Source organism: Tetrao urogallus, assembly GCF_951394365.1.
Source record: "Tetrao urogallus genome assembly, chromosome: 1".
Classification (NCBI taxonomy): Eukaryota; Metazoa; Chordata; class Aves; order Galliformes; family Phasianidae; genus Tetrao; species Tetrao urogallus.
Genome location: NC_136813.1, coordinates 160,282,418 through 160,302,744, shown reverse-complemented (window position 1 = coordinate 160,302,744; position 20,327 = coordinate 160,282,418). Strand labels below are relative to the sequence as shown.

General features: G+C 44.0%; 1 protein-coding gene across 1 annotated transcript in view; it reads right to left on the bottom strand.

Moving 5' to 3' along the window:
• WIF1 (WNT inhibitory factor 1) overlaps window positions 1-20,047 on the bottom strand; it is a gene marked incomplete at both ends in the record, with an annotated part of 40,864 nt that extends 20,817 nt beyond the window's left edge. The window contains 2 exons of the mRNA XM_079549067.1: window positions 19,689-19,828; window positions 19,915-20,047. Of these exons, the coding sequence (XP_079405193.1) occupies window positions 19,689-19,828; window positions 19,915-20,047 (273 nt within the window). The remainder of the gene's footprint in view (window positions 1-19,688; window positions 19,829-19,914) is intronic.
• Between the last annotated feature and the right edge of the window lie 280 nt (window positions 20,048-20,327).

Here is a 20,327-nt window from a genome sequence, read left to right as displayed (position 1 = left end):
CTGGACTAGTTTGGTCAAATTTTAAGTTAAAAAATACTACACAAAATCAGTCTAGAGAGGCTGCACAATGAAGGAGAGTAGTTCAGCTCCTCAAATCTGTCAATCCGAGGTTTGTCTGCCATAAATCCTACCAGTTTTGAAGCAATCTGTCTTGACACAATCTCCATATCCAGTCTCCAGTATTGTCCTGGTGTAATTTGAGTTGATTGCCAATTAACCTGCATTAATCAGCATGACTGAAAAGCAAACAACACATCCTCAGTAAATATTTACCATGCTTCAGCATAGCATGAAATTTAATCATGATGTTTAATTGAAGAGATAGGCCTGTGCAATTAAAATCTGGACATTTGGGTACTGTATAGTGACTACCACAATTCATACTGTTAGCGGTCATTGTGAGTGACCTGGTAGTGCAAACAAAACTCCTTTGGATATTGCTGAGAGATAATGGGAAAAGAACCACAATCTAGAATCCGTTTTCCTTCATAGAAACATTCTCGTGACTTTGCGTCTGAAGCCTGTCTATGTACTGTCTGGCATTTGAGGGACAAAATCTGGTACTGAGGCTAAACCATAAAGAAATGGTTAAAAGAGGTGATAGAGGAAACTGGGTTTCCAATAAAGGGTTGATCTTTGACACGAGTGGAAGAGATTTTGGCTTCAGCACACACCCGAAGAAGTATACTTCTTCCCTGTGTGTGAACACTTTGTATGGGGACCCTTAGAAAGGGAGGGAAGTGCTCTGCAGACCCTACGTGTGCCATCTGGTGACTTGGTGCCTCCAGAAGCAGGAGCCCCACATGGCCACCCCACAACCACTCCCCATGTGGGCAAAACCCTCAGCAAAGGGAGGAAATTTCATTTTAGGCAAATAATTCCAAAGTCAGGATTAACTTTTATGGACTTTCAGTGGACGCTTTCTTTAAATCAGAGGAATCTAAAAGGTAATAAAAATAATGAAGCCCTCTAACAAGTACTGTAGTGAACATCTGTCGGCACTTTGGTTTTACACTTTAAATTCCTACAGAACTCATTTCTTCAGGGCAAGATCTACTGCATTATAATTTTCTCATCACTTAAATGCCATGTTGTGCCTACTTTGTTTTTGTTTCATATTTAATCAAAGCATTTGCAGGAATGTGCTTTATGTTTTCTTCATTTTACATGAAAGCTGGAGGATTAGAAGTAATGGTTATACATTAAAGTGAAGCAGAGTAGCTTAAACTGCTGTATGTCTCAGCTCAAGAACCTAATGAAATCTGCAGCCTTTCAAACAAAGAAAATAAAAGGTGTGTTAGCTTTGCAAGTAGAGGTAAGAAATGAACCATACTTCCTTCTCATTATTTTAAAGAGATTGTTGCTGGCATTCCATTCTGCTGTCAATTAAATTGCAAACATGCCCTAATGCCTATTTTCTTCATTTCAGAGAAGAAACTCATCAAAAGAAGTTCCTTCTTATCCCAGATCCATAGATATTTCTGACTATGCACATCTTAGAAGATTCTAGCATGCATTATACATAGCAGACGCTCACAGCTGCGTATGCCATGTATAAAATAACAAAGTGAGGCAATGTATGAGTTTGCTAGGTGTTTACAGCATGGACCATTGCATCTCCAAGATAGTAACTGCATTAGGTCAGAGAAGTGCATCTTCTGTGTTCCAAGATGAAACATGAAGCAAATGAGATGAATTTCAGCTGAGGAGAGGCTCTAGCTGTACTGTGCATATGGGGCTATTGAAGGAGTTTGGCCACAGTTGTGAGTATGTCAGCAGCACATTTTGTTATTGCAGTGCAGTCTAGACACTGCTGTAATGAACAACATAATGATCCTCCTTAGACAGCAAATAAACTGTCTGCTTACAAGGTTTTGTTTTTCTGCCAGAGGAGGCAGCTTGACTTTACCTGCTTGTCCCCTCCTGGAAGGTGGAACTGAAGCAGTAGGATTAACAAAAAGAGAGATACACACACACACACACACACACAAAAGGAAAAATAGAGATGGCTTTGTTTTTCTAAAGAAGTACCCAAATTAGAATTCAATGAAATATCTCAAAGAAAAGTACAGCATGTTACAGTGTTAATTACACACTGATGTACTGAAATGCACAGCTTTGCAGAGTCTCTTACACTGTCTTTATTCATGTTAATAAAACTGGACAACTGAGGAAAGTCTGTGCATGAGGACAAAGACTTTTTTAACAATGGAGTGAACCCCTACATGCAACTTGCAACAACAATCACTTGTGGTTATAATGGTTTTATATTTCGTAAGAAGAATGGTTCAAAATTAGTGGAGTCACCATCACTGAAGCTGTTTAAGGAAAGGGTAGATGCAGTACTTAGGGACATGGTTTAGTGGTCAATATTGGTGGTAGATAGACAGTTAGACCAGATGATCTTAGAGGTCTTTTCCAACCTCTGTTATACTGTGATTCTAAAACCTCTCCGATTTTGTCCATGGAATATTTAAGTGATGCTTAATGTCCTCTGTGGCACATCATTGCGGATGGCAGATCAGACCCTTCAATAGAATGATTTAGAAAGCTGGGAAATAAATGTTACCTGATCATTACCAAAAGGAGCTCCAAAGTTTGGAAGATGGCATCATGGGGTTTCAAGATTACTCTGTACAGAAGAGATTGACAGAAATCTTTGCAAAACGTATTAGCCGGTCCTCCAAAAAATGAGGCAAGAATTTCTTCAAAGTGAAGTAATATGAAGTGAGGCAACAAAGTAACAGACTGAGATTATGTTTAGCAATTAGGCTTCTGGCAGCTGTCTAGTCTTTGGATGATATGGAAAACGGGAGAGTACTTGGTCATTCTGAGCTGATACTTCCTCTTGTTACACTCTGAGCTCTGGAAGTTCTCTAGCATGTGAAGAGCTCATTGAAAACCCACCTGAGACTGGAATTTGACTTGGTAGAAAGGGTGGGGTTCTAGAGGGACACCAGTGAAAAAGCCCAAATACCTCAGGAGGTCATTAACTTTGAAACTCATCATGCAGCAAAAGCAGGCTGCCTGAGACACGTTGCCAAAGAAATGGCAATTACTCCCATCCCAGAATCATAGAATAGGATATCCTGAGTTGAAGGGCCCCACAAGGATCACTGAGTCCAACTCCAGGACCACCCAATCATATTTCTGTCTGTCAATCCATTGCTAGTCTGCTAATGAAATACAGCATTGGTGCAGGTCGGAGCCAACCCACTGATGCAGGATCAGCAAGGGGCTGAGGCTTGGAGTGCAGGGTCATGCTCCCCAGGGCTGGCATCTCAGAAAGCAGAACGTGGACAAACAGATTCAATTCCAAGCAATTCCCAGGTAAGTACAAGTAAGCTGCTGCAAAGGCATGTAGAATGTAGTTCTTAAAAAACAAAGTCACTGACAGCTATTCAGTGCAGGAAGATCAGGTCTTACTCCTCCTCCATCTTGCTTTACTCAGAAGCAAATGAGAACATCTTTGGTTTTCTCTTTTAATAGGTTTCCTGTAACACATCTTACTCCTGCTTCTCTACTTACTTTCTAAACAATTAAAAGAGACAAAGGTGGTGGTGTTGATAAATATGTACAGCAAACTGCATCTTGAAAGTCTTTAGCAAGGAATGAACAGCATGAACCAGGCTGGAATGCATACATATGCCCTTCAAATTGTTTCCTACCATATCTTATGGATGAAAATAAAATCTCTCTTCACTGGGGAGAGAAGCTAGCAGTACACAGAAAGAAGAATTAGTAATTAGAGCTCAGATTTAAAAAACGATGCATAACCCTGCATCGCGTTCAAATGTTTGAGGACACACATTGCTCCAGAATCCAGAGAATCTGTAATGATTCTTCTTATGAAAAGTTATTTCTTCCTTTGGCATAATAAGGGCTAATTCATTCTTTAGTCACCAGGCAAAAGGTCAGTGCTGTACCCATAAGGTACAGAGATATTATGACCAGAGATATTCAAAATGCCAATTTCCTAGTGCTAATGAAAAAGGGGGAAATTAGGAAATTTTTGCTGCTCCTTTGAGGAAAAAAAAAGTGAAGCATATATATATATATATGTATATCTGTACATGCTATTTGTACAAGCCTGCTGTTTAAACCTGTGACACATCTGCACAGAACTACCTACACTGAGAATAAACTGTGAGGTTATTTTCTTCCCTCCCACAGCTTGAAAGAGAAATGAGAACTTGGGTTGGCTGGTCCTGGGGCTGCATTTCTACATAGATTACAGAGAGTTTGCAGTTTTAAACTCTAGATAGATTTATTTGTAACTAATAAATTAGCCTCATTCCTTTCAGATAATGTAAAATAATTTCAATAAAAGTTCAACAATTAGGGAAATGATTGCGCTAACAAGTAACAATTTAGACTAGTTTTGATGGAGATCTGAGCAAATGCTACATTTAATTAAACAGAATCTTTTCTAAAAGCACAAATGTAAACCTTAGAGATGGTGGCTCACCCGATGTGATGAGAGAAAGTTCACAGTTGGAGAATAGGCTAATCCACCCCTTGCACAGTGGTAAACATGGATAATGCACACAGATTCATTCTGGCCAGGCTTCAAACTCCCAACTCTTTGTTCTTAAGCCTCCCAGGACAGCTTTGAAGTGGAGGATAAAGCTCCTCTGGCACACCATTACCAAAGAACAATCTTCTGATTATGATCTCATGAAAGTGTAATCAATAACTTACACAAGTTAAAAGCGTGGCAAACAGCAAAGGTCACGTAATCGGACCTTTATTGAGTCCATGTGTTTCAGTCTTGGCTTTAACTGACACTCCTGTATCGTAAGTATCTCTTTCCAAAACATAAGCAATGATCTGTCTTGAAAATTAAGAAATCTCACAGCAGCTTCTGTCAGACTGGAGTCCTTCCAAGGTCTCAGGGGTGATGCTTCCACTTGCATGAGTCTCAGAGAAACGACGCTTTCAGCACCTCTGTAAGGAAGGCTTTTTTCGTTGACTGCTCAGTAGATAATGGCCTTCGCTTATTCCATATTCGTATTCCAAGCAAGTGTGTAAAAGTTAGAGTGAATATGTTTTGAAAAAAAAAACAGCTCTTTTCAGACTGGTTGTTAGAAATAGTTCCCTGACACTCCTCTTTTAATGTCTTCGGCATGGGTTTTAAATGCCTCTTTGTGAATATTCATTTTGCTCTTATTCACCAAAGGAAATTCTAGATACTACCATCAAAGAACTAAATTAAATATTTAAACGATCAATATATGAAAAACAAACAAATGAAATCCCACGTGTGTTTCATAGGATCACAGAATGGCTTGGGTTGGAAGGGACCCCAACGATCATCAAGTTCCAACCCCCTGCCTCAGGCAGGGCCACCAACCTCCAGATCTGGTACCAGACCAGGCTGCCCAGGGCCCCATCCAACCTGGTCTTGAACACCTCCAGGGATGGAGCATCCACAACCTTGCTGGGCTGTCTGTGCCAAGCACCTTACCACTCTCTGTGAAGAATTTTCCCCTGACATCCATTTGCTGTGTACCTGAGATGAAAATGATTTGCTTATTGAGATAAGACCTCAGTCTGTGGACATACATTAGTGTAATACTTCCAGTTACCACACAGGCCCTCATATAGTTACAGCCTCTGTAATCACACTTGGAGTTCATCAATGCAAGATGAGCTTACCTTCACCATAAGGCAGGGAAGTATTGCCTTACCCCAGTTTCTGGTCAGGAGCTGAACATTTCTGCACACAACTTTTCTGTCTTTACAACTATTACATAGGCAGAGTCTGTGTCTGTACAGCTCCCAGCTGAAGGCGGGGCTGCCATGATCAGGGCAGTCCTTCACTTAGGAATATAACAAAAACTGGGAGGAGTGATATCAGTTGGAATGAAGTTGAGCTCCTGGACAAACCCTTCACATAAACTTGAAGGAATGATCCCTACTCCAAAGCACATGAAGTTCATTTTGTGAAAGCAACATCCTACTAGGTGTTCTCACTCTGAATGACGTGACCTATAAAAGCAGCATAAATCCTGACAGAGAGGGCCAGCAGCTGGGAGCTCACTGGAAGAATGCTTTGCAGAGGCTCCAGCCCTGTTTTTTGTTAGAGAAAAAGCAATTGGGACAGTTCAGCTGAAAAACCAAAGGGAATTCAGTGGCATCAGAAATCTGTACTTTGCTTTGAGGTAACTCCCTGCATCTGGGATTGAAGAGTTTCCTTGAGATTGAGAGCTGCAGCTCATTTTGGCAGACAGTTATGGTGAATCTGGTCTGCTGCTGTGCAGGCTGAGGCAAACTGTCCTTTTTGTCACTCGGTAACTTTTGTTGCTCCCTGATATGCTGACAGACCATCACTTCTGCCAGAGTCAGAGGCTGTTGGAGGCTCTCCAGATCCCCCCGGACAGCCTTAATTGACTGAATGAAGTGGGAGGCTCTGGGCTGAGTGTGGTCCAAGTGCTTTCAGGAACACCAGGGTAGAACAATGTGCTGCAAATGCTGTTGAGCTGTGAGGTCTGTTCTCCAAATCTGTACTATGCTGCTGTGGCCCTGCCTACCTCACATATGACCGTTGGCTGAGCTGCCCAAGATGGACAAGGTGACAATCAATCACTTCTTTTTGTAAGGTTAGTCTTCAGCCAGACCAACTTCCTTCCTGAGTAGCCACATTTGTGCTGGCATGAGAAGAATGGGTTGGGATTGGGATGGGATGGGATGGGATGGGATGGCAAAAAAAAGTTGTCAGCTGATGGCATGGCTGAAACCACAGTGGAACCATGCTGGAAGGGAGGCAAAATGTTCCCTTATCAAATGTTCTTATCAAAACTCAGATTTCATAATCCTAGAAAGTGGGAGAATCAAAGCTGAGAACCATGAGCTAGAAGGTTTCTCCAGTCCAGTGCTGAAATCAACAGAACTTGTCCCCAAAAAAGACATGCACATTCCCAGCGGTACTGAGGTATGGCAAAAACATGAACAATCCATGCATATGACTCTGCCCTCAGAAATATGAACTCGTTGCTGTTCACTGAGGTTGTACACTGGGAGCAGTTCGAGTTGACTCACGTTTATCTAAATTTAAGGCAGTGCTTATTAACAGGGTTCTTTGGAGTAGCAGCACTGGATTCCAAAGTTGTTCTCAAAATGTGGTCTTGGAGCTGTACTCTGTGTGGAACACAGCACACCCCTCAGCAAAGTGACAAACAGATTGAGTTGTTGGAGAACAGAGTGGTCCATGCTGTACCAGGTGATCACGAGGGTATGTCAGCTGCCAAGTGTGCTGAACCAGAGGCTTTCATGATGGCACAGGCTCTTCTCATCTCTCTCAGCTGAAGATGATGCTGCGTCGGCACAGAGCCTCGGGCGGTGCGCGCAGCATAGAGGCTCCCTCATGCGGATCTGCCGGCAAAGGCTGGGCAGCCTTTGGAAATGTGGCTCATTCCGTCAGCCGGGGACATCAGGATGCTGACACACAGCAAGGCGTGCAGCTGTGAGCTGTACAGTCCAGGATACACAGAGATCTGGGAGAAATATGTTTGTCCATAAAGGCCAACTGCCTTAATTTAAGAGCTTGTTGCTGTACCTTTCAGTTGTGCCTAGCTGACAGAGGGGCTATGAGTTAGAGGTGGCAGAAAGGGGAATGCCACAGTTTGCTGACCCACAAGAGTTGTCAGAGAGGTTTTTAGGGAACTGTATATGGAAGAAAACTCTCAAACCCGAACCACACTGATCATATGCAAATATCCATCCTCATTTTCACAAGCAGATTTTTAAATCAGTAGAAACCTGTTTTTGGGAAAAGGCTAAATTATTTGTAGGCTATTAGTATACTTTAAAAGACAACATGTGAACAATGCACTTCAACAAGAAGGCGCATTTTCCATGTTATACTGAAAGACATGTTTAGTCAATAACTGGGTTTTCAATGGGTAGTTCATACACACTTTAATCCAAGGCTTTTTCCTTTTACAAAGGAATGTCTTCAAATATTTTCTATGCATTGAGTGTCAGCAGCTCATCTTGTGCTTACCAGAAACGTCACTTGGATTTTTCCATAGGAACTAATGTAGGCTCAACATTACTTGATCTTTCCAGCTTATCTTTGTGTCTGTAATCAGAGATGAAAGCAAGCTTCACCTAAACATCTCTTTGCTGCTTGACTATCATCACAGTAGTACTTGTGCATTTAAAATAAAATGTCCTGTGAATGTGTCCTACCACTTTCACAGAAGGGTAATGGTTGTCCCTTTCTATCATTCACAAAACTCACTTTCTGCTTCCCACTGCTCATGAGCCTACTGGCCTGGGGCTTTGACTGGCTATACCCCATCCCTGCTCTAAGCCAAGAAGGAAAGAAAGACCTTTCTGCAGTTACTGTGTCCTTGTGGACAGCAACAGGGAACAATTAAAAAGCCAGAGACAGAAATTTCTCTTGGAGCTGCTGGGAATGGGGAGAGGTAGGGAAACAGATTTCATGAGAACTTGCAGAGCTTCAGGCTCTATGCCTCCAGGTAACTGTGTACTCAGCCAGCAAACTCTAGGATTCCTCATCTCGTTAAATATTTTCCCATTAACCTAACTGAATGAACTTTTACTAATTAATTATGCTTTACAGGATGATTTACCTCACTTTTGGGTGAATAAAGCTCTTACATAAGCAAGTTAAATACTTCAAAATGTTTTAAACATTGCAACTCCACTGTGAGGTCTCAATTCCTCTACAAGCAAATCATAGGAACAGCAGCAGCATGGCACCGACTATGCAAACAATAAAGTTCACCTGACTACAAATGTTTGACAGCACAGTTTAAAAGGGCCCTTTAAGTAAAGAGAATATGCACATTGGCATGACCCAAACCTGAGCTCTTATCAGTGGGCAGAGTAATGTGCAGATTTTGTCCCGTTAAAAGAAGGCAGTTGTTACATTGAGTTAAAGAGCAAAGCTGTGGTGGCTCCTGATGGGCCTCTGGTTTCTGCCTGGAGAGGGACAGCATCTCCACCCATACCCACTGCCAGCACATTGCAGCTGTATGGGAGCAATGCACTGGGTCATAGCAATGCGTTGGGCCATACACTTTCAGCTGTGCTCCCTTGTCAATACAGAAATCTCATTTGGTCGATTCAATCTGAATAGATTTTCCAGTGCAAAGATGAAAGAAAAGAGAAAAAAGAACACACAAAATAAATACATTTTAAAAACCAACCAAGATAATGATCAATGTGTCCAGCTAAGTGAAGTATTTCCTAGCACTCAGTACGGCTGTGAATGTCATCTCTTGCTTGTGACTACAGGCCCAGATATCTGCATTTTGCCTCCCCCTCCTCTGGGACAGATGCCAGAGGTCTGTTGTCCCTGAAGACAGGGGTCCCTGCCTTGAGTCTCTCAGACGTGGAGCTGTTGGCAGCTACTCAATGTATGTGTGACTTCATAGGGAAAAAATAAATTCGGTTCAACCTGCTCACTCCATGGACTGTATTTCAGCAATTCAATTTATTTCCCAGAATCTCTGCAAGAAAGAGAACTGGCTAAGGCTCAAACCTAGAAAAATGAAAGCAGTGTTTACTGAAGTTTAAAGGAACAGACTGAAGGTGGTAGTTGTGCTGAAGCTGCTCAGTGGAGGTGATTATTTGCCTATGTGGTTTTTAGTCTCAAATTCCCATTGACTATATCAATATTCACACATTTACAAGTTCAGAGTGAGTAAATAATATTTTGGTAGAGCCTATCTCCTCCTGCTCATCAAAAGGTTGTGATCTCACCGTGCCTTCCTCATGCTCTTAGGAAAAAAACCACGTTTGTAATGGCAGCACTGATAGCCCTGAACTGGTTCTGGTGGCCAGGATGGCCTAAGATCTGCTGCCTCTCCACAGCAGCCGTCATTGCAAGGGCTGCCTCTGCTGCTCTGCTGCTGGGATCTCTCCTTGGGTGCCCAGAGCTGGTGACAGGTCTTCTCATTAGTGAGCTGCTGTTTGGGAAATTTGTTTTCCCTGGTGCTGGGCCAAAACCTGCAGCTGAGAGATCGCCAGGTTTGATGTCAGGCATATTTATTTCCCTTAGCATCAGTTGGGTTTTGCTAGCTGTTTACCCAGACTAAGGGGTAACTTCAGAGGATTTGTGGGACCAGTTCTGAAAGCAATGTTTGGTCTCCAAGTTATTGATGGAGGTAGTTGGCAGTGATGGCAGCAAGTACTGGAGCGGCTGGAAGGTAATTGCCCACCTCTCCTTGTATGGCAAAGGAGCTGGATTCCATCGGCTGGTTACAAAACAAAGCACACTTTCATACATAGATGGAAAAAAAAAAATAAAAAAAAAATCAGGGTTTTTCTTGTTTGGTTGAAACAAATCCATCTCAAATCTCCGTAAGCCTTTACTAAGGCATTTCTATCCCACAAGTTTCTCTTCTCCAAGTCAGACAGACTTGTCAGGCCAACTCCTCCTCAGCATTTCTGTACAGCTGAGTGGTCTCCTATGGATGGACTTTGAATGAGCAAATACTATGGTGGATTTCAGGTATCACAGATCCATAAAGGCTTCTCAGTGCCACCATACAACAGGATTACTGTCTTTGCTACATTTATAACAATTTTCTGAGTCAGACTTTGGTTTGCTGCTGTGATTGTACAAGCCAGTCTCGGATTTGTGATAGAGCCCTGATTGTTTTGTGTTAACAGTGAGAGGAGAGAAGTTTATCTTGACTTTAGGAAGACTTTCAAAACAGCTTCTTCCAAAGCCTTCACAGAAAAAAAGTGAGAAAGTGGAACTGATGTTAATTGGATGGTGAGGGGGGCTGCTCTTTGCCTAGATTTTAATGGGCTGTGATTAACAACGTGAAGTTCAACTGGAGACCAGTCAGTACTGGTATACCTCAGAGGTTCACACCAGTTCTCACACTGTTTAGCATCTTCATTAGTAACCAGGATGTTGTGACAGAGTACGTCCTCGGCAAGTCTGCAGGTGATACATAACCAGGAGGGTACGCTGGAGAATTGCGTTCCATTCAGAGAGATCTCACCAGGCTGCAGAAATGGGCTGACAGGAACCTCCTGAAGTTCATCCAGTAAAAGTACAGAATATGCATGAGAGGAGGAACAACCCCATGCATCAGTAGGCACTGGGGGCTCCCCAGTTACAAAACAGATGGTAGAAGGAGATGGGGGTGCTGATGGACACCAAGATGACCACGAGCCAACAACATATCAATGTGGCAAAGAAGGCCAACACCTCCTGGGCTGCATTAGGAAGAACACTGCCAGCAAGTTGGGGGGTGATTCTTCTCCTCTGTCCAGTCTTGATGAGATGCTTCTGGAGCACTGGGTCCCCGTCTGGTCTATCCAGTAAAAGACAGGCATGGATATACTGGAGGGAGTCCAGCAGAGGGGCACAAAGTATGGATGCCTGACAGAATTTTGAAGGCACATCTGGTTTTGTCTATTTTAGCTCTTCTCACAAAAGCGTAAAGAAAGAAGTTAATCTTCTGCAGGTTCTTCTACACTCCAACGGCTCTCATTAGAGATCTGTAGGGCCAGTGTCACAGCCAGATGCCTATAGGACTGCCAGTTCACACAGACCAGCTGCCAGGATACCACCTATGGGGAAAATGCTCTGACCTCAATGCATGCACGCTCTCTGAAACTGCTCTACACAATTGGCTTAGCTCAAATTGTTACAGATAGACCAGATGCTTTTTGGGCATAGGTCTGAACAACATTTTATATGAGAAGATCCAGTTCTTACATTACAGTCCATTACAGTATTACATGCATTTTATTGCAATCACGGTTTATTATAACCAATGTCAGTCTCTGTCAACCAAACAGCAGGGAAAAAATGTGAACTTTACCACATACTCAGCAGCTTTTCCAAAATACGACTGATTTTGTGTTTCTTCAACTACCTTTCAATTAAAAACAAACAAACAAAAAAACTATTTACACAACAGAAATACCAATAAAACTATCTTCCCATATCCCCAGACAGCTACTGAACTTTATACACATCATTCACTACAAAGAACACTGTATGTTTTGTTATGGAAAGAACAAGAATTTCAGTGCAACTGACATTGCTGTTGTTCTTCACTGTGCATTTTGGGTGATTGAATTTTCCACTACGTTTGGGTTGCATTATGATACAGTAAGGAGTTTGGCCGCAAATAAACAGTTACAGTTCCCTGAACCTTAAAAAGGAAACAAACAAACAAAGAACTAAACAGAAAACTCATATGGTTTAACAGCAAAATAAAACATAAGCAAAATATCATGTTTTAGAAAGCGGATGAAAACGAAAAAAAAAAAGGAGATAAAGAAAGAACAAAACTCGGCAAGCTAAATGTAAAGCTGCAACAAGATAAATAATGATTTGTGGTAGATTTTCTTGAAAGTTGTCAAAATGTTAGTACATTTTTCATTAAATTCTTCAGAGCAGGCAGCTGTCAAGTGAGTGGAAAACGTGTTGAAAAAGACAGGAAAGCACAAAAAAAAGCTGAATAAATGTTTTGCATATATATTTATGAATAAAAGCGTGGTAAATTGCTACATCAGAGCTTTGCTTTATGAAGCTTAAGGAGATGTTTCAAACTGATGCTTCTGGGCGTTAAGGGAGAAGGAGGGGAATAGCAACCAAATGCATAAACCTGATGGTGTATCCCAAGGGTTTTGAGGTACTCAGTACCATACCGCAGAAATCCCAGCTGTGGGGATAAAACTTACTCAACCAGCCTTGGTATCAGAGGAACATGGCAGGAATCATGCCAATTTTTGCATAATGCTCCAACGAGGACTTGGAAAGCTAAGTCTGAAATCTCTCCTGAAGGAAAGCAGACACAGAGCTAAAAGCGACATCCAGGGAAGAACACAGCAAAGCATTTTCAGGCACCTGTCAGAGCTCACCAAGTAGATAGAGATGACCTGGTCGGTGGTGCCCAGCTGAGTTTCTAGAGTGCTTACAGTGTCTCAGACCAAAGCCCCCAGAACGTATCATGAGATAAGGAGGTCCACTGGTGGGTTTGTAACTGGTGACAGCCGTCCAGTTCTAGAAATGCTTCGTGAGTCATCAGCACTTGTAGTGAAAAGAGTTGACTAAGGCATTTTCAAGAAAGCTGCACTGTTCAAAATACTGATAACAATTGTAGAAGAGGGGATTTATTATGAGTTGGCAAAGTTTCCTAATATTAGGCAGCTCAACAGCTAAAGCTGTCTGTGAAGAGGTTATTTCGATATCCAATGGCAGGTTGGTAGGATCATAGGTGAGAATCAGTGTTGATAAATAAGAAGTGACACACAGAGGGAAAGAAAATGTGAAACATAATGAGGTATTTTAAATCAACTGCTAGTATTACTCAGGAAGGAATGCCCTGATGATCATGGCTGATTCCTTGGCAGTATGGTCAAAAGGGGAAATGGACTATGAGCATCTTTTAGGAATGCTCTAGAGAACAAAATGGTAAACATTACTATGCTTTTACAAGCCTAGCGTGCTCACGGCATGAATACTGAATTTAAGTCTGAGAAGCCTTCCTCAAAAAAATGAAGGTGATACAGAAATCTGACTAAGGAAGATTCAGAGAAGGGAAAGAAAAAGAGGCAGAGGAATGGAGAGATCTGTAAAACAAAAGACTGCGTTTGGGACACCTCAGGTGGGCACTGGGAAGCCTTTGAGACACTTCGGACAGATTATTGCATTCAAAGCAAACAGAAAAGCAATGTTTCACACAGCACATACAAAGTTGCACAGGTCGCTTGTTTCCGTGTCCATCTCCTCCCAGACAAGCCACAGTACGGTAGGTACAAAGCCCTACACCTAAACCTGCCTCCAGTTTCCACGCTGAAGGTTCTTCCTGTACTCCTTTCCATATTTCCAGCCACAGGATGGATGGCTTTAGACATCCACTTCCCAAAACACAACCTTCTAAAAATTAACTTAGTCATCACGTTGTGGATAACATCCACTCCACGTTGTGTTCATTCTGTAAGACTGTGATGAATGAATGACCCAGGAGAGAGCAGTATCAGACAGAAAACATGAGGAAGCTGATCTTGATGTTGCCTCTGTGGTATCATTTTGTGAGGAATGTTCACATAGTCTAAAAACTAAAATGTTTCTTCAAAAAGTATAAAACAAGTATGCAGAATGTAAGAGAAGACTCCTTGGGTGGATCAGAAAACACAATTTCCAAAAAACTGTTAGTAACGTGGGGAGACAAATTCGAACCACTTCACAACTATAGCCTTGCAGCTTGGGGTGTCCTGTTAGTTCCAGTGCCTTTCAACTGTTATGTTGTACATTGCAACAACTACTGTAAAAGTAGTAGTGAAAAAAATTTATTTCTTCAGCTTTTTTTTTGTTAAAAATATAGTAGAATATTTATAGAAAGGACAAACAATGAAAATCTTGAAGAATGGTTTATTTAACACAGCACTAGACTGCTGCGTAAAGAGAATAATTGTGTAGTTTACACATATAGCATGTAAATTACTATGGAAACCAGATGTCACTTACACGACAAGGTGCCTTGTAACTCATCTCTGCTGAGCAATAAATTCCCCTTTTACTTCTTGGCAAAACTCTGAGAAACGTTCCTGCTGTTTTCTATCAACAGATACAACAGATGGCTGGCACATGCCTGCTTTGCTAAGTGAAGTGGGATCTCTACAGCATTACTTTGATCCCTGGTGGCATGTCTACAACACTGAGATGCAAAATACCACAGCTGAACAGAATCTAAATATTAAAGGTTTGGAGCGTTGCACTCGGTACGTGAGCCCCCTGTCTGAAAATCATGCTCACAGTGTGTAAACATCTTCACATTCCACATCGGAATTTTAGTACAGAGGTCAGAAAACAAAGTATTTCCTCTGTTTGGTGACATGAAACCGCAGTGAAGGTACTACTGTAAGTCCCGGGAGTGCAGGTTTACATGATTGCTTTGACCCAATTTCCAGAACAGCCCTACTTTTATTAGGAAAATAAATGAATTGTGAGTATTACACATTTTCTAAGCTGAAAAGGATCACTGGAATCAGTGGGTATGAATAAGATTTTTATGAAAAGTTTGGCAGCCACTCTGAAAAAAGCTTCCTTTGAAGAAATGTATGTTTTGAAATCCACCATTCTTTGTTTTCTTTTCGTTTACCAAGCAAATAATAATATTTGAAGGAAGTAAAGTTTTGTAACACTGCTGCCTTAGAATCTGCGGTTTATTAGCTTTCCTTAGGACAGGGAAACAAAACTCCTGGCATTGTTGGGGTTCCATCTGATCCTCATGGTCAGGCTGTGACTCAGTAAAATAAGGTAATTTCAGAGATGCCATGGAGCCACTTGGAGTTGATGATCATATTGCTGAGACCAGCCCTGGCCTTCAAGAGCTGGAATTTCCTAACTTTCCTGCGCCTCACTTCAAAATACAGAAATGCTGAAAAATATACTCATAGAATCATAGAATGGCCTGGGTTGAAAAGGACCACAATGATCATTGAGTTTTAACCCCCTGCTACGTGCAGGGTCACCAACCAGCAGACCAGGCTGCCCAGAGCCACATCCAGCCTGGCCTTGAATGCCTCCAGGGATGGGGCATCCACAGCCTCCTTGGGCAACCTGTTCCAGTGCATCACCACCACCCTCTGGATGAAAAACTTCCTCCTAATATCCAAACTAAACCTCCCCTGTCTTAGTTTAAAACCATTTTCTCTTGTCCTATCACTATTCACCCTCATAAACAGCTGTTCCCTCTCCTGTTCATATGCTCCCTCTAAGTACTGGAAGGCCACAATGAGGTCTCCCGAGAGATACTGATGATATCTATCATTCCTCCCTAAGAGGTGGGCATCTTTTCACTTTGCTCATTGCTATCAGTAACTTTTTGCTCAAAAGTGACTCAGCCTTTCCCACAGGGACAGGTTCCCCTTATCTCTTGTTGTCTGTGCTTTGTTGGCCAGAGGTGCTCCCAGGCTGAAAGCATTTCTATGGCACTCAATCCCTTGTGGACACATGCATACCTCCTCTCTGAGGGCAGGACCACTGCTGCCCCACCACAAGAAGCATGCATCCAGCACCACGTAGCTCACATGTGAAAACACAAAATGCATAAGAAGGTAACGAACCCATTCTATGGTATTCTTGGCTTCTCATAACCTGCAGCTTATCTTGACTTCACCAGAAAAAACAGGGATTCAGCATCTGGAGACACATTCTGCTTGTTTGTTGGCTTATTTCTCCCTAATATCACCTACTATTTAATTAGGACTAATGAACTAAGAACTAAAGGCAACTGATGATTTACTTTGATAAACATTTTCTAATGAAAACAGCTTGAACTCTTTATAATACAGGTTTTCCACTTCAGTGTACAGAATCCGGCCCTGAACATGTTACATTCAGCATATGTTTCTGAACTGGAATATGGACATATACAGCAGTGCAAGACAGAGGAGTACTGTCACTCTCTGGGTTGGATTATTTACCAACCTACAATTTACATTGCTATTTACCCCAGGAGCAGGAAGGTGCAACCTGCCCACAGGACATTTACACCTGCTTTGCACAGGTGCAGGCAGGGACACGAGGCAGGAGGGGTTCAGCCCCACACAGATGGAGCAGCCACTGCTGGCTGCCAGCCACCTGCCCCTGCATTGTTGGTATCAGGGCTGGGAACTGGGTCATGGCATAGACATAATTGCTTTTTTCCTCACTGTGAGGGCAGTGAGGCACTGGCACAGGCTGCACAGAGAAGCTGTGGATGCCCCCTCCTTGGTGGTGTACGAGGACAGGTTGGATGGGGCTCTGGGCAGCCTGAGCTGGTGGGTGGCAACACTGACCATGGCAAGGGGTTGGAACTGGGTGGGTTTTAAGGTTCCTTCTAACCGAAGCAATTCTGTGATTCCTATATGCACTCAGAAGTCTGCTATCTGCAGACCCAACAGGGCTCTGGCTATTGATAGAGGACGTAGTGCATACAAGGGCTGCTCTGAAAGAAATGCCTCCTATTTTGTTATGTTGGCCCATTACATCAGAGGTGGATGTTGGTGGTGTGTCAGTAGAGGCTGAACCTGCCCACCAATATCCTGTTACATGTTGTTGCTGTGTGACAGATGGCAGCAGAGGGGCACTCTGACACAGTGGTGTCTGACATGGAAATGTGGATGAAACAAAGGTGTGTCACTGAACTCTTCTGTGCAGAAAAAAATGGCACTCACTGACATTCACTGACATTTGCTGAACGTTCATGGAGACCAAGCAGTGGATGTGCGCACAGTGAAGCAGTGGGCGGTGCATTTCAGCAGTGACTACAGCAACAGTGGAGCACTGCTGATTTTTACAAGCGTGGCATGCAGGCTCTTGCTCATCTCTGGCAAAAATGCACAGCTAATGGTGGTGACTATGCTGAAAAACAATGTTCCAAAGCTGAGAATTTGTTCTATCAAATAGCATTATTGTGCTCTTTGTACTTGTTGTAATTTCCATAGAATTTAATAGGAGGCATTACTTTTGGAGTAACCTACTGTTGCCAGCCCCAAAAGCCATGGAGCCTTAAAGAGATATCTTCAAATCTCCCATGGCACTGAGAGGTCAGTAGGACACAAGACACATGACTCTCAGAAGAAAGGGTTTCAGTTCTACCAAATAGAAAATAAATGTACGCCAGGTAATGGCTGCTTTACAGGAAGCAGTGTAGTACTTTGGTGCCTTGTATGTCTTTATTCTGTCAAAGACTACTTCTACTTTTGCTTTTCCTTTCCCTTCCTGCCCTCTCACCTTGTCTTCTCTTTCTCCCATCCTCTCCCAGATCCCAGACAGAAGTGTTCCACCAGGGTAAGGTGGCACTTTCCTGAATGCTGGGGAACATCTAAGTACCTTTATACTTAAACACTAAACAACACAGAAATAAAACCTGTTAGCACCTACGGTCTCATTTCTTCTTTTTACTAAATACTGGAAATTCTGGAGAAATTATATTCTTTTTGCCACAAGGAATTGCTATCCTGTTCTACTCGCAAGACTGCTGTGGGCACTTTCCAACTAAGATGCATAGAACTGGTATGCTGATGAATGCTTTTGCCCTATGGGCTGCAAAAACACTCATGTTTTCTATTGTCCCTTCTCATCAGGTACAGGTTCAGGCGGCATGGGGACAATGATGATCTGCTTTTCACGGAGGATCAGGAGAACTGCAGGTAATAGGCAACTGTACTTGAATGTCTCTAAGAGACTGCAAAATCCAACAGGTTTGTGCTGCCAAAAATAGGTGATTTCTCTGGGGCGTGAAGTCCATCCTTTCTAACCCAGCTCCTCAAACACTCACAGGCTGCAGCTCCTTCCCTAGCTCAGTCTGAAATCCTGCTCTTCACCTGCAGAGGTGTTTAAACACCCACAGCCATAGGACTGGAGTGCAAAAGTTTGTAGTGAGTATACACACAAATGGACTTGTAAAAATGGGATTATGAACTCTGCAATGAAAAGTCTCTCAATTTTAACACTTCTGAGATCCATAAATACCCACAAGACATCATGCTGTAGTAGGAATGGAGTTGTCAGTGATGTTACTTTAACCATGTACATGTTTGCTTACTAACTATCTTTGTTCCCATGTGAACACCTTAATTCAGCAGAGAGAAGGAGGGCTGGTTGATCAGCTTTGCCACAGCTCAAAGAGGTTTCTCCCCACGGGCTGCAGAAGGAGAACACATCTCTGCTCTGTCTCTCAGCCCACAACCCTTTGCAGTGAGAGCAGTGCCATGTCTCTCCCTCCCAGGCTGTCTGCAGGTGGCCCAATAGGGAACAGAGTGAGGGGAGGGAAAGGAGGAATGGTGTCAGCCTCACATCTCAACCTCCTTCTCAAAAAGAGGTATTTTTCTCGTGACTGAGAAAAATACAGAGCGGGAAACATAATCCTGAAATGCACAGATTATTTCTGTGATGTAAATCTCAGACCCTGGGGTGCAAACTTGTTCTTTCTGCATAGCCAGACGGAGCTCCTACAACTTCAAGCAATTCCCTCAGCCTCAGTGATGCCACTCCGTGCTCCCCTCCTTTTCTACAACATGGGGTGAAGCACTTCCAGAACTGACAACCAAACCCCAACGGCCTCACACAGCACGGCAGAGCCAAGCAGGTCCGTCACCAGGAGGGGTTCTTTCACACAGCCAGAAACACAGCCATGATGGTGAAGCTGCCATAGGCTGAATTGCACATTCAGGTGTCACTGACTGTTTGAAGATACACACAGTTTCATCTTTACCCAGCTCTAATACATGGTATGTAATAAAATACAGCATCAGTGTCCAGCCTTGTAAAAACCAATCATTTTACCCATGAGATTTGCTGTACCCGTGCTAACCTAGGCTCACATTCCAGCTTTACACGAAGGCTGCCAGCAGCCCAGCTACCTGCGTGCGCTCATGCAAACACATCGCGCGCCCCTCGCTTTTTCAACAAAAGAATCCGCACGGAGATGCGTGGCTCTAAGCACACAGTTTCGCGACGAAAACCGGCACGTTGCGGGTTACCTCTACTTACCGGCACCCCCGGCTCGGTGCGCAGCGTGAGCGAGCGGAGAGCGGCGGAGGGCCCGCGCTGAGCGCCCGCACGCCTACGGAAGGTGCCCACACCCGCCCCGCGGGTACAGCCGCTCCGAGGCCGTTCCCCCTTCTCAGCGCCCCGTCGGGCCGCACCGCCCGGCCCCGGGCTCTTCGCCGGAGGTGCTCTCGCCCGCACCTACCCGTCCGGTAGCTTGCCAGCTGAAGTTCATGGCGTGGATGCCGACAGGGATGGCCGGCATCCTCTGCTGAGCTTTCCTGAAGTCGTGAGTGAACGGGGCCATCTTCCCCTCGGACACGATCAGGATGTCCTCCTCGAAGCCTGCGGAGGGCAGAGGGTGCGATGCGCGACGCTGGCACGGCTGCGGGAGCCCCACCGCCCTCCTTTCCTCCCTCTCGCCCGCTTACCGATGAGGACTCGGGCTTGCTGCGCGTCGATCCACAGGTAGAGCGTGTCGGGCTGCCGCGTCGCGGCCCGCACCCCGCACAGGCTGAGCGCCCCGCACAGCAGCGCCGCACACAGCCGCCCCGCCGCGGCCATGCTCCGCGCCCGCCGCTGCCGCCCCGCTCCCGGCCCCGGCCCTCGCCGCTCCGCCGCCTCTGCCGCTGCGCGCCACCACCCGCGGGCGGGCGGGGACGGGCGGGGCGGGGCGGGGACCTCGCCCGCGGGAGCGCTCCGTCTGTATTCTTTCCTAAGAAAGTTTTCTGTTTGTTTATTTGTTTGCTTGTTTTCTCAAAGCTGAAGCCAGCCGGGATGGATAAAGTCTGAATGAACCCGAGTATCCCCGCGTGGCACTCCGGCAGGAGCCGCGCCAGCTCAC